We start from the raw sequence: 14,692 nt of genomic DNA, 5'->3' as shown, positions 1-14,692 counted from the left end.
ATTGGACCTAAAATGTTGATCTATCGAACCTGTAACTGTATTTTTCTATCGTTTTATTATGTTTGCTTATGGGATTTGTTAGGGTGATTTGGCTCAGAAAGACCCCAGAAATATTCATTTAAACCCAGGAAAAAGTGTCTGATTTTTCTTTTAAAAGTACCTTTCCTTTCTAAACAACTTATGATGCGGGTCAGAACACCAGCTTACCTATCAATGCAGATATAGAATAATATGGTGTTTTTAAAAGCTTCAACACACCCATGTATTCAAATACAAATAGTTTATGATACAAGGCTTGTTGCCTTTGTGCTCATTTAAAATGCAACAAAACATTAATTAGAAATGAACTGAATTCGGTTTGAATTGACTTTGAATTCAAGGTTCCGGCTGACTTGTTAAATATCATCATTGAACATGTATAGAACACTCTGAGCATCTGTGCTCATTTATGTGACGGATCTTTTTATGGCATCTCTGATATTCACAGGTTAAATCACATTTCTTTCAGTCAACATTCATTCATTTCTTGCGTGTTTCTGCAGGAGGGTCGGCTACCATTGGACTTCTGTCAGTGGGAGCCTCCAGTGCTGTTTGAGTGTAATCATGCCTGCTCCTGCTGGAGGACCTGTAGGAACCGTGTGATACAGAATGGACTCAGGTGGGCTGGACCCAGATTCTCTAACAGCTGAGTGTAGTTTGTTTCCACCTTGGTGCTTCATATATTTAATAAGTTATTTGTCTATTTTAAAAATGCATGTAATTAATGGCACATTTAAATAATTATTAAATTAGTTATTTTATTTAGTTTTTGCTCTTTTCACCCTCCATATACGGAGGGGTGGCAAAGTGAATTTGGCAGCACAAAAAGGGCTCTTCTCTATTGCACAGTTATTTATGGGGAGTTTTTGTAAATGCAACAGTAAAATAGGGTGAAACATTCACTTTTTATTTAGACAAAAGTACCTTCAGACACCTGGAAAATATCTCCAAGGATCGTCCACTATTCTCTTCCTAATGTTTTGGAAGACTTTTTTCCATACAACACAAGTGTATACAGGTCCTTCTCAAAATATTAGCATATTGTGATAAAGTTAATTATTTTCCATAATGTCATGATGAAAATTTAACATTCATATATTTTAGATTCATTGCACACTAACTGAAATATTTCAGGTCTTTTGTTGTCTTAATACGGATGATTTTGGCATACAGCTCATGAAAACCCAAAATTCCTATCTCACAAAATTAGCATATTTCATCCGACCAATAAAAGAAAAGTGTTTTTAATACAAAAAACGTCAACCTTCAAATAATCATGTACAGTTATGCACTCAATACTTGGTCGGGAATCCTTTTGCAGAAATGACTGCTTCAATGCGGCGTGGCATGGAGGCAATCAGCCTGTGGCACTGCTGAGGTCTTATGGAGGCCCAGGATGCTTCGATAGCGGCCTTTAGCTCATCCAGAGTGTTGGGTCTTGAGTCTCTCAACGTTCTCTTCACAATATCCCACAGATTCTCTATGGGGTTCAGGTCAGGAGAGTTGGCAGGCCAATTGAGCACAGTGATACCATGGTCAGTAAACCATTTACCAGTGGTTTTGGCACTGTGAGCAGGTGCCAGGTCGTGCTGAAAAATGAAATCTTCATCTCCATAAAGCTTTTCAGCAGATGGAAGCATGAAGTGCTCCAAAATCTCCTGATAGCTAGCTGCATTGACCCTGCCCTTGATAAAACACAGTGGACCAACACCAGCAGCTGACACGGCACCCCAGACCATCACTGACTGTGGGTACTTGACACTGGACTTCTGGCATTTTGGCATTTCCTTCTCCCCAGTCTTCCTCCAGACTCTGGCACCTTGATTTCTGAATGACATGCAGAATTTGCTTTCATCCGAAAAAAGTACTTTGGACCACTGAGCAACAGTCCAGTGCTGCTTCTCTGTAGCCCAGGTCAGGCACTTCTACTGCTGTTTTTGGTTCAAAAGTGGCTTGACCTGGGGAATGTGGCACCTGTAGCCCATTTCCTGCACACGCCTGTGCACGGTGGCTCTGGATGTTTCTACTCCAGACTCAGTCCACTGCTTCCGCAGGTCCCCCAAGGTCTGGAATCGGCCCTTCTCCACAATCTTCCTCAGGGTCCGGTCACCTCTTCTCGTTGTGCAGCGTTTTCTGCCACACTTTTTCCTTCCCACAGACTTCCCACTGAGGTGCCTTGATACAGCACTCTGGGAACAGCCTATTCGTACAGAAATGTCTTTCTGTGTCTTACCCTCTTGCTTGAGGGTGTCAATAGTGGACCTCTGGACAGCAGTCAGGTCGGCAGTCTTACCCATGATTGGGGTTTTGAGTGATGAACCAGGCTGGGAGTTTTAAAGGCCCCAGGAATCTTTTGCAGGTGTTTAGAGTTAACTCGTTGATTCAGATGATTAGGTTCATAGCTCGTTTAGAGACCCTTTTAATGATATGCTAATTTTGTGAGATAGGACTTTTGGGTTTTCATGAGCTGTATGCCAAAATCATCTGTATTAAGACAATAAAAGACCTGAAATATTTCAGTTAGTGTGCAATAAATCTAAAATATATGAATGTTAAATTTTCATCATGACATTATGGAAAATAATGAACTTTATCACATTATGCTAATATTTTGAGAAGGACCTGTATGTGGGAAAAGGGTTTGAGGTTTTGCCTTGAATTACATCTACAGCGTGCCTCCATTTAACTCAGATTAACTAACCTGTCAGAGGCTTTCTAGAATTGCGCCGCTCAAGGTGGCAGCAGGTTGGAGTAACTCTGTTACTTTTGATTCTGATTTATTCTTTTTTGGAAACTATTCCTCTTGTGGTGGAGACAGTTGATTTTTTTTGGATGACTGTCCACTCCAGTGTTGGATGCTGTGCAGCTTGGAGGATTTTTCTTAATACTTTCTATTTTTGGACATTTGTCATGATGCAATGCCATGGCAACAGGGTTGTTTCTTACAACCGGGAGCAGCTGATTAATATCTCAAAAGCTCAAATAATACTTCAGCTACAACCCCAAATCCCTGATGAGTTGAAAAGGAGACGCCGTGGATGCAGAGCAGGAGCTAAGAGAAGAGAGAGAAGGAGGAAGTTCAAACCATCTCTTCCGTCTATTTTGATGGGCAATGTGAGATCATTGGGAAACAAGTTGGATGAACTCCAAGCCCTACAAAGGACCCAGCCAGAGTACCGGGCATGCAGTATCATGTGTTTTACTGAGACATGGATGCAGGATCATATCCCTGACTCCAGCGTCTCTCTGCCGGGCTTTTTAACCATACGAGCAGACAGAGATTTAAAGAGGAGTGGCAAATGTAAAGGAGGTGGACTGGCAGTACTTGTGAACAACAGATGGTGTAATCCAGGACATGTAACTGTGAAGTGTCATCTCTGCAGTCCAGATATTGAACTGTTAGCAGTAAGTTTTCGTCCATATTATTTACCCAGAGAGTTCACCAGTGTTATTTTGGCAACAGTTTACGTTCCACCTTCTGCTGTTGCCGACACTGCATGTGATGCCATCAGCTCAGTTGTTGCTAAGCTACAGACACAAAACCTCAATGATTTTGTGGCAATTTCTGGTGATTTTAACCATGCTTCACCCTCTGCTACACTTCCAACATTTCAACAATTTGTCAGCTGCTCTACCAGAGAAAACAAAACATTGGATTTGTTTTATGCAAATGCCAAGGACTCATACATCTCTACAGCAAGAACTCCTCTAGGCAAATCAGATCACAATCTTGTTTTTCGCTGCTCGAAATATAAGCCCCTTGTTCAGAGGCAACCTGTAATAAAGAGGTCTGTGAGAAAATGGTCACAGTAAGCTGAAGAAGCTCTGCAAAGTTGCTTTGAGGCTACAGACTGGGACGCACTGTGCCAGCCACATGGAGAGGACATCAATGCCATGACTGAGTGTGTAACCGACTATATAAACGTCTGTGTGGATAACATCATCCCCACCAGAACCATGAGATGCTTCTCCAATAACAAACCTTGGATCACCAGTGACCTGAAGGACCTGCTTAACAAGAAAAAAAGAGCCTTCAGAGAGGGAGACAGAGAATTATTGAGGAGTTTACAGAAGCAACTTAAAGTAAATGGTAAATGGACTGAACTTATATAGCGCTTTTCCAGTCATACAGACCGCTCAAAGCGCTATACACTAGAGCCACATTCACCCAATTGCACTCACTAACGCTCACACATTCATACACCGATACGCAGATCGGTAGGCAACTTGAGGTTAAGTGCCTTGCCCAGGGGCAAATCGACCTATGGCAGGAGGAAGCTGGAATCGAACCCACAACCTTCTGATTGCAAGACGACTACTCTTCCTACTGAGCCACAGTCGCCTGAGCCCAAATCGATAAGAGACAGCAAGGAGGTGTACAAAAAGAAGTTGGAGAGCAAGCTCCAGCAAAACAATATCAGAGATGTGTGGACAGGGATGAAGAAGATCACAGGCTTCAAACAGAAGGATGATCAGACCGATGGAGGTCTGGACAGAGCCAATGAACTGGTCACATTCTTCAATAGGTTCAGTTCAGAAACAAGCTTTGCATCCTCCTCTCCTGCTCACAGCCAAACAGACATTCCACCCTCCTTTGACCCACAGGACCCACAGCTGTCCAGTAACACCTCAAATTTTTTATCTGAATAGGAATAAGGCTGCAGGTCCAAATCATGTCATCCCTAGAGTCCTGAAGGCCTGTGCAGAGCAGCTCTGTGGGATTCTGCAGCACCTCTTCAACCTTAGCCTGGCCCAGAAGAAGGTTCCGGTGTTGTGGAAGACCTCCTGTCTTGTTCCGCTACCAAAGAAAACTCACCCATCAGTCCTCAATGACTATAGACCTGTTGCCCTGACATCCCAAATCATGAAGGTCCTAGAGAGACTCCTGTTGGCCCACCTGAGTAAGCAAACAGTAAACTATCATGACCTCCTTCAGTTTGCTTATCGCTGTGGAGTTGGAGTTGTAGATGCCATCAAACACCTGCTTCAACAAACCCACTGTCATCTGGACAAAGCCAGCAGCACTGTGAGGATCATGTTCTTTGATTTCTCCAGAACATTTAATACAATTCAATCTGATTTGCTTTGTCAGAAACTCCAGAAGACTCAGGTAGAGGCCTCAACAATCTCCTGGATCAAAGACTACCTGACAAACAGAACACAGTTTGTGAGACTGAAGGGTTGTGAGTCTAACCAGGTAGTCAGCAGCACAGGAGCACCACAGGGGTACTCTCACCATTCCTTTTCACTCTGTACACCTCAGACTTCCAGTACAAGACAGACTCCTGTCATCTGCAGAAATACTCGAATGATTCTGCAGCCGTGGGGTGGATCAGAGATGGACAAGAAGCTGAGTTCAGGAAGGTGGTGGACCACTTTGTGGCATGGTGTGGAACCAATCATCTCATTTTGAATGTGACTAAAACAAAGGAGATGATTGTAGATTTTAAGAGAAACAGGAATAAGTCAAAAACTATTTCTATCATGGGAGAAGAAGTGGAGGTGGTGGAGGAGTATAAATACCTCGGTGTTCACCTGGACAACAGACTAGAGTGGAGATGCAACTGTGAAGCCATCTACAAGAAGGGACAGAGCAGACTGTACTTCTTGAGGAAGCTTAGGTCCTTCAGTGTTTGCAGCAAGATGCTGCATATCTTCTATAAGTCTGGTGTGGAGAGTGTGATCTCTTCTGCCATCATCTGCTGGGGAAGCAGCATCAGAGCCAGGGACTTAAAAAAGCTCAATAAGCTGATAAAGAAGGCTGGTTCTGTTCTGGGGACTCCTCTGGAACCTCTGGAGAACATTGTGGAAAGAAAGATTCTTCATAAAATGAAGAACATTATGGAGAACCCTGAGCATCCTCTTCATGAGACTGTCCTACAACAACAGAGTGTCTTCAGTCAGAGGCTTCTTCAGATCTGCTGTAAGACGGAGCGCTACAGGAGATCCTTCCTGCCCACAGCCATCAGCATCTACAACGTCTCTTTGAAGAAACCTTCATGATGAACTACAACATCATTTAATTTCCCTTTGGGATTAATAAAGTATTTTTGAATTGAATTGAATTGATTTGAATTAAAGAGCCATGACATCATCTGCGCCTTGATGCATTGTTTAAAGACAAGAAAAGCTCTAACTGCAAAGTAATAAAATTCTCTCTCATTCTTCTGACATTTAGCAAATAGAAATAATTTTGGTATCCTAACTGACATAAAACAGAAAAAGCTCAGTCTGATCTAATGTCTGTGTGAATAAATTATGAATATTTTTACAGTGTCTGCAAGTATCTAGTTGTTGCAGTATGTGATTCACATCAAAAACCTGCCTCTATTACTTTTCACTTTACCTACACTACCAGCATGAAAACTGTATAGCGGCATGGTTGTCAGATAAAATTAAAGAAACTTTTGAATTTTCCATTTGTTGAAGAGATCTCCTTCCTTTCCAGCACAATGAGATTAAATATGTGTGTGCTGTTTGTTACAGGGTCCGTCTGCAGCTCTACAAGACAGAGAAGATGGGCTGGGGAGTGAGGGCCTTGCAAGAAATACCTCAAGGAACATTTATTTGCGAGTGAGGATATGCTGACTAATTAAATCCATTGTTGTACTGCTTGTAATGCTGTAGAGCTATAGCATGGTAAGCTTTGTTCTGTATATTTTAACAGGTACGTAGGAGAGATCATCAGTAATGCTGAGGCTGACAAACGAGAGAACGACTCTTTCCTCTTCACTCTGGACAACAAGGTGATGTACATCTTTGCATGTTTTTAGTAAATCCAGACACTGTAGGATGTTCAGCATAAAAACGTCCATGATGAAGTAGAAGTGATCCTGTGCGGTTGTTCCATGTCTGCTCTTGTCCTCACTTACCTGTTCATCATTAACGGTGCTGACCAATCACTGGAACTGACTGTCTTCGTCCACTCACTGTCAGACTGAGCCGTCTTTAGCTTTAATAATTATTCATAGGGAGATTCTGTTTTAGAATAAAGGTTGATGAAAATGATTGAGCTGTAACTGAGGCTGCACGTCCTGTTTCCATACTTCATTTGCCTACAGCATAAGTATCCTTAGGATGTTAAAACTGAGTTTCTCTTGTTGAACAAGGTTCCTTACCCTGTATCTGATCAGGGTAAAAAGAAAGTACACCCTTGTTCTAATCTGAGGTGTTATAATTCAGAACATTACGAAAGAATCACGTGTTTCTTACTAACTGAGAAAGTGAGGTAAGTGTAACTTTTAATGTACTAAGAACCTTAGATGACACACTGCACTCATATGTTGCTCCTAAAAGAAACATTGATGTAGCACACAGGTGCTTTTATCCAGATGCATTGATCGATCTATCATCATCAGGAGTGATCTCCTCAATAAAGGATTGGACATTTTATATTAATACAAAAGAGGAATTAGACCAGCAATGATCCCAGTGAAGCAGTGCCTTCCAGAATTTAAACTAGAAATTAGCTGAAGTAGAGAAATATTTCAAAAAGCTGCCAATCTTCCAAGGAGTGAACACGACATGAATGAGGTGGTAGGGGTTTGTCCTGTAACCGGTGCCGGTTCGAATCCACGCTCTCTCCGTCTCAATCGTTGTGTCCTTGGACAGGACACTTGACCGCCGTGCCTGCTGATGGAGCCTGCCGATTGTATAGTGCTCTGCTACTATTAACGTTACTGTGTGACAGTATCACATTAAAGTAATCTGCGTGAAACCATAAAAAATAGATATTAAAAAGATAAACTAAATATTAATGTTTCTATTATTTTTCTGGATATGCAAGAATGTCTTGTATATGTTTGTTCATGTATAAAATGATCCACTTGGATAATTATTTGGACCACAGCCCAGCCAGAACATCAGATAAGGTTCAGGGGTTCTGCTGTGAGGGGGGTGTGGCAGGAGAAGCAGAGAGGAGAGATGCTGCTGCCTGGATGGTGAAGTTCCAAAGTTTTCCTGAAAATGTGACAAATTTGTGCTTTATGAGGACGTTTTTGTCTCAGCCATGGCAGGCAGCTGCTTTCTGCCTGCTCCCTCCTCCTTCAGACGCTGGTTCGCTTAAGGACCGTCAATAAATTTCAGAACCAAACACTCGGTGTCATGGTGGTATTGTTTTATGTGTTATGGGGCAAATGTTTGTGCATCTGAACAGTTGATTTTATGTGTGATCAGCAGATTTAGGATGTTATTAAATACAGCGCCCCCTACCTGCGTGTAATTCAGAAAGCTGACGTATCCTTTGTCTTTTCTTTAAATCTTCAGGCAGGTTTATGATTTGTAAATAGTAAAATTATATTTGGGTTTGACCCGCTCCAGCCATTTTGGTCCTTAATATTATTGTAGTCGCTCTAGAGTTTTATTAACCTTTCCCTTACACTTACCTCTTGGAAAACCTACTCATTTATCCTGGTCCCACAGCCAATCAGTGAACAGCAGTCTGTTCACGTCACGTGTAGTCCCGACTCCGCCCTGGTCGGACCTGCTCAGGAGCAAGGACCAAAAAGCTAGGTACCAGTACAAAAAAAACAGTAATGGAGTAAAGCAGGCCCAAATCGAGCCAGTGGAAAAGGGGCGCGTCTCTCCAACAGCTAAAGTGTGGCCCAAATCATTTCAACATGACAATAGTCCAAAAACTCATCAGCAAAGCTCCAACAAGGAGGCTGTAAAAGAAAAGAAGGTGCTACAGTGGCTAAAGTCCATAGCCTGTTTAATGTGATGTTTAGGCACAAGGAAAGTCCTGTATGTGACTGTGATTCTGTTGGGTCACCGTCTTATTTAGGTAGGGGAGCCCTACTGCATTGATGCAAGGCTCTTTGGCAACATCGGCCGCTTCATCAACCATCTTTGTGAGCCCAACCTGATAGCTGTGAGGGTGTTCACCATACACCAAGATCAGCGCTTCCCAAAAATAGCCTTCTTCTCAAGTAGACTCATCAAAGCTGGAGAGCAGATAGGGTGAGTTGGTAACAAAGCCTTACAACAGCTCTTCCTGCTATTCTATGAGGTAATAATCATGTGTTTTTCTTTCTTACTAGGATTGACTATGGTGACAACTACTGGAGGGTGAAAAGCAAGTACTTCAGCTGCCTGTGTGGTTCTCTGAAGTGCCACCACTCAGCTGCAGGCAGATAGAAGCTGATTCATTCTGTCCAAATCAACACATTCTGTACCAGTCAGAAGTACAAAATTATGTACCAACCTTGGTTTGGCTTGGTAAAACACATAACATGGTTTTAGGATTAATCTCTGTTCCTAGTTTACACAGAGCAAGTTCATTTCTGCGAAAACCATAAGATGTAACTTATTTTGTGCTCTGACAATACTGCAGTTTTATTTAGGTTGCACTAAAGTTCTGTGCTGTTCATGAAGTTTTATCTTTTTAATGAGGTCTTATTTTGGGTCATGTGACTTATTTCATTGTTCTTTGTGCTGCATCTAATGAAACAAACTTTTTAACATTTATCATACAACACCAGATGTGCCTGGAGACATTGATATTAAATCAAACCGATGGAAGTGTATCATCTTCCACACCCTGAAAACCTTTGAGCGAGGGTTATCAAAACTGGTCCATGATGCCTGCTGTCTCAACATGTTTGTGTCTGCTTTCAGCACACTTGATTTAAATGAAGAAGTTGCCATTGATATTTAATGAGTCGTCAACATGCAAGAAAATAACAGGGAAATTTTAACTCGTTGCTGTTCAACCAAGGTCGTTCTGTCATGGAGTTTTTGTTGACCTTTCCAAATTTTTGTCTGTAACTTATTTTGATTATGACTGCATTCTAAAAGATGGAGATTTTAATATTCAAAAATGATATAAATGTTAGAAGAGAAACAGAGCTCTTGAACATTCCTGTTGTGATTATGGTTGATGATGTTCCATCTGAAACAACAAAGGGAAAAAAAATCATGTTAGAGAAATGCAACAGAAGTCAGAGCTCAAAGCATAGATTAACTTTTCTCCACCTGAATTCAGATGAACAACAGATTCATTTTCACAAATAAAATGTCTTCATGACTGTAATCTGGAGTTTAAAAGAGAGTTATATTTTTCTGACATCATCAATAAAAACAATAATCAGCTGATTCTGATTCTGAATAATGTGCTTGCACCTTATTTACTATTGCTGACAGGCTGACTAATCCCTTCCATGACTTGGCATTGAGCAGCAGGTAAATCCACCAATGGTAAAATATGTCTCCTGAGCCTTCCAAAGCATTTTGACATCTTAGATTATTTTAATGCCATGAATTATGCATCTGCAAATGAAACTGTTAACAGCATAATTTCCATGAGTTTTCTATAATATGTTCTTAGTGGTTATGTACTTGAAATACTGAAAATGGTAAATGCTTCCCTTAAATCAGGCCATTTTATGCAGGGCCTGAAAACTGCAGCGATCAACCTTTTTTTTAAAAGGAAGCTTTAATAATAATACTTATTATGGCATCATATCTAACCTAACATTTTTGACCAGGGTAATTGAAAAGGAAGTTTATAACGAAACAAAACGAATGTACTCCTTTTTGATAAGAAAAACATTCTCTTATCCTTTTGAATCAGGTTTTTACGCTTCAAAACCCAGACTACACTGCTAAAGGTTCTGAATGACATACATGTCAATAATGATGCATCAGAATCTCATTTAACAGACAGGAATTACTTTGTGTCATTTGGTAATTATAAATCAGAGCAAACAAATCTATGCTGATGACGACAACTTCATGTGTCTGTGTCAACATGTGCTCATAGTCCATTACAGTCACTGAGTCAGTATGTCCAAGTTATCCATGAGTGGATACGTCAGAATTTCCTCTACCTTCCTCTCGACGCAGAAAAGGCAGAAGCTGTTTTTGTTCCTAAAATTGCAAGTCAAAACTAAGGTAAACTCAATAGTAGACTCAGTAAGCCTAAAGACCCCAGATTAAGCAAATAACCTAGACCTATTGTGGACTAATTTAAACAACTAAAGTCTATAAGTAAATCAGCCTACTACCATCCTTATATGTCAGAATAAAGGGCTTCCTTTCAAAAACATGACAGAAACATTTACTCATGTTTTTGTTTTACATATGTAAGATTATTATCATGGTGTCTATATAGGTCTTTGTAAAAATCCATCAAGCGGCTGCAGCTTATCCACAATGCTGTTACCAGGGTCCTGACCAACACCAGAAAATGTCCTCACTTTTCACCAGTCCTTAAATCACTACTCTGGCATCCTCTTTGTAAAAGGATAGACTTTAAAAGCTTGTTGATAATCTAGATGGCACTGAATGGTCTTTGGCCTAAATACAATTTGGTGTTACTGGTCAGGTGTGAACCACATATGTCATCAAAGACCCACTCTGGGTTTCGGAGGATGAGAACATCATCTAGTTTCTAAGCTCCTCCACTCTGGAACTCCCTGAAAACCCGGGATGCAGAAACTGTTGGCTTTCTTTGAATTAGGACTGAAAACATTACTGTGTACTGCAGCTTACTCTGAAAGGTCAAATATTCTTATTTCTATCATGTCTAAGCCATTTATGTGCCTAAATGTTGACCTATTAACATACCTTTATGTGATTTTTCATTTGCCATTTTTTCTTTATGTATTTTGTCTACTTTTATCTCCATCTTTGTTCTTCCTGCAGGCACTTTGAATTACACTGTGTATGTATGGTGGTATACAAAGAAACTTGCCTTGTCTTGTGTTGAGACAAGAACTCATCAGAACCTTGCAGGATAGAGGGTACTAAGCCCTCTATCCTAGGCTTATAGCAGTGGTAAACACTGCTATAAGAAAACAGGTGTAAGCACCCAACTGTCTCATTCGCTTTCACTGGAAAATAAAACAAGCTTATTCACACAAACTCAGGAGTATTTTGGTTTTTTGTCTAACATGCCTCTTTAAAATGATTCTCGTACTCGTCGTCTTCCGCTTTATCTGGGACCAGGTCGCGGGGGCAGCACACTCGGCAGAGACGCCCAGATGTCCCTCTCCCCACACACCTCCTCCAGCTCCTCCGGGGGGAGCCCAAGGCGTTCCCAGGCCAGCCAACAGACATTGTCCCTCCAGCGTCCCCTGGGCCTCCTCCCAGTGGGACGTGCCTGGAACACCTCCCGAGGAAGGCGTCCAGGAGGCATCCGGTATAGATGCCCGAGCCACCTCAACTGGCTCCTCTCGATGTGGAGGAGCAGTGGCTCTACTCCGAGCCCCTCCCGGATGGCCGAGCTCCTCACCCTATCTCTAAGGGAGTGCCCAGCCACCCTACGGAGGAAGCTCATTTCATCCGCTTATATCTGGGATCTCGTTCTTTCGGTCATGACCCATAGTTCATGGCCATAGGTGAGGGTCGGAACGTAGACCAGCTGGTAAATTGAGAGCTTCGCTTTTCGGCTCAGCTCTCTCTTCACCACAATGGACCGACACAGCGTCCTCATTACTGTGGCAGTCATACTGATCCGTCTGTCGATCTCCTCCATTCTCCCCTCACTCGTGAACAAGACCCCGAGATACTTGAACTTCTCTCTTGAGGCAGGAACTCCCCTCCAACCTTAAGAGGACAAGCCACCCTTTTCCGGTCGAGTACCATGGCCTCGGACTTGGAGGAGCTGATCTTCATCCCAGCCGCTTCATACTCGGCTGCGAACCGCCCCAGTGCATGCTGTAGGTCTTGGCTAGAGGGGGCCAGCAGGACCACGTCATCTGCAAAAAGAAGAGATGAAATCCTCTGGTCCCCAAACCAGACCCCCTCCGGCCCTTGGCTGCACCTAGAAATCCTGTCCATAAAAGTTATGAACAGCACCGGTGACAAAGGGCAGCCCTGCCAGAGTCTAACATGCACCGGGTACAGGTCCAACTTAGTGCTGGTAATGTGGACCATTCCATACTCCTGGAGTACCCCCCACAGGGCGTCACGAGGGACACAGTCGAATGCCTTCTCCAGGTCCACAAAACACATGTGAACCGGTTGGGCAAACTCCCATGAACCCTCGAGTTCCCTGTAGAGGGTATAGAGCTGGTCCAGTGTTCCACGGCTGGGACGAAAACCACACTGCTCCTCCTGAAGCCGAAGTTCGACTATCGGCCAGACTCTCCTCTCCAATACCCTGGCGTAGGCCTTACCAGGGAGGCTGAGGAGTGTGATCCCCCTGTAGTTGGAACACACCCTCCGGTCCCCCTTCTTATGAAGGGGTCTCCCTTGTCAGTACTTTTCTCTTTCAAGTTTAGATTATTAAGATACAAATGAAAGAAACATTATTATTAGAACTCATTAAAACTGGTGCATATAAGAGGTACCCAACTACACAATAGCTGTCCTGGGCAGAGACTCACTGCGGGAGAGCTGTTTGTACTGAGATTCTTGTGGGACTCAAAATCATCGAGAACAAGGCAAACAGAAAACTGCAAAATTTAAGGTTGAAGGGCTTGCTCTGTTGGCTGCAATGTGCAGGTATGGATGGAGCCCCCCATGAAAAACAACCCATTCACTGAAATGAAGAATTTTCATGGAGCATCCATGATGTTGCTGCAACAAAAGTACAGGGGTTGGACAATGAAACTGAAACACCTGGTTTTAGACCACAATAATTTATTAGTATGGTGTAGGGTCTCCTTTTGCGGCCAATACAGCGTCAATTCGTCTTGGGAATGACATATACAAGTCCTGCACAGTGGTCAGAGGGATTTTAAGTCATTCTTCTTGCAGGATAGTGGCCAGGTCACTACGTGATACTGGTGGAGGAAAACGTTTCCTGACTCGCTCCTCCAAAACAACCCAAAGTGGCTCAATAATATTTAGATCTGGTGACTGTGCAGGCCATGGGAGATGTTCAACTTCACTTTCATGTTCATCAAACCAATCTTTCACCAGTCTTGCTGTGTGTATTGGTGCATTGTCATCCTGATACACGGCACCGCCTTCAGGATACAATGTTTGAACCATTGGATGCACATGGTCCTCAAGAATGGTTTGGTAGTCCTTGGCAGTGACGCGCCCATCTAGCACAAGTATTGGGCCAAGGGAATGCCATGATATGGCAGCCCAAACAATCACTGATTCACCCCCATGCTTCACTCTGGGCATGCAACAGTCTGGGTGGTACGCTTCTTTGGGGCTTCTCCACACCGTAACTCTCCCGGATGTGGGGAAAACAGTAAAGGTGGACTCATCAGAGAACAATACCTGTTTCACATTGTCCACAGCCCAAGATTTGCGCTCCTTGCACCATTGAAACCAACGTTTGGCATTGGCATGAGTGACCAAAGGTTTGGCTATAGCAGCCCGGCCGTGTATATTGACCCTGTGGAGCTCCTGACGGACAGTTCTGGTGGAAACAGGAGAGTTGAGGTGCACATTTAATTCTGCCGTGATTTGGGCAGCTGTGGTTTTATGTTTTTTGGATACAATCCAGGTTAACACCTGAACATCCCTTTCAGACAGCTTCCTCTTGCGTCCACAGTTAATCCTGTAGGATGTGGTTCGTCCTTCTTGGTGGTATGCTGACATTACCCTGGATACCGTGGCTCTTGATACATCACAAAGACTTGCTGTCTTGGTCACAGATGTGCCAGCAAGACATGCACCAACAATTTGTCCTCTTTTGGACTCTGGTATGTCACCCATAATGTTGTGTGCATTTCAATATTTTGAGCAAAAC

At 42.7% G+C, this 14,692-nt stretch overlaps 1 protein-coding gene across 2 annotated transcripts in view; it reads left to right on the top strand.

Annotated features, from left to right (window-relative positions):
* ehmt1a (euchromatic histone-lysine N-methyltransferase 1a) overlaps positions 1-11,901 on the top strand; it is a 52,704-nt gene extending 40,803 nt beyond the window's left edge. For both annotated transcript variants that reach the window (XM_047380416.1, XM_047380417.1), the window contains 5 exons: positions 543-658; positions 6,526-6,612; positions 6,707-6,785; positions 8,822-8,997; positions 9,078-11,901. In XM_047380416.1, coding sequence (XP_047236372.1) covers positions 543-658; positions 6,526-6,612; positions 6,707-6,785; positions 8,822-8,997; positions 9,078-9,174 — 555 coding nt within the window. In that variant the 3' untranslated portion in view covers positions 9,175-11,901. The remainder of the gene's footprint in view (positions 1-542; positions 659-6,525; positions 6,613-6,706; positions 6,786-8,821; positions 8,998-9,077) is intronic.
* Positions 11,902-14,692: the final 2,791 nt, after the last annotated feature.

The sequence above is a fragment of the Girardinichthys multiradiatus genome, chromosome 12 (genome assembly GCF_021462225.1).
Source record: "Girardinichthys multiradiatus isolate DD_20200921_A chromosome 12, DD_fGirMul_XY1, whole genome shotgun sequence".
In the NCBI taxonomy this organism is placed as follows: Eukaryota; Metazoa; Chordata; class Actinopteri; order Cyprinodontiformes; family Goodeidae; genus Girardinichthys; species Girardinichthys multiradiatus.
Note: the sequence above shows the minus strand (reverse complement) of the source record. Positions and strands in the feature narration are given on the sequence as shown.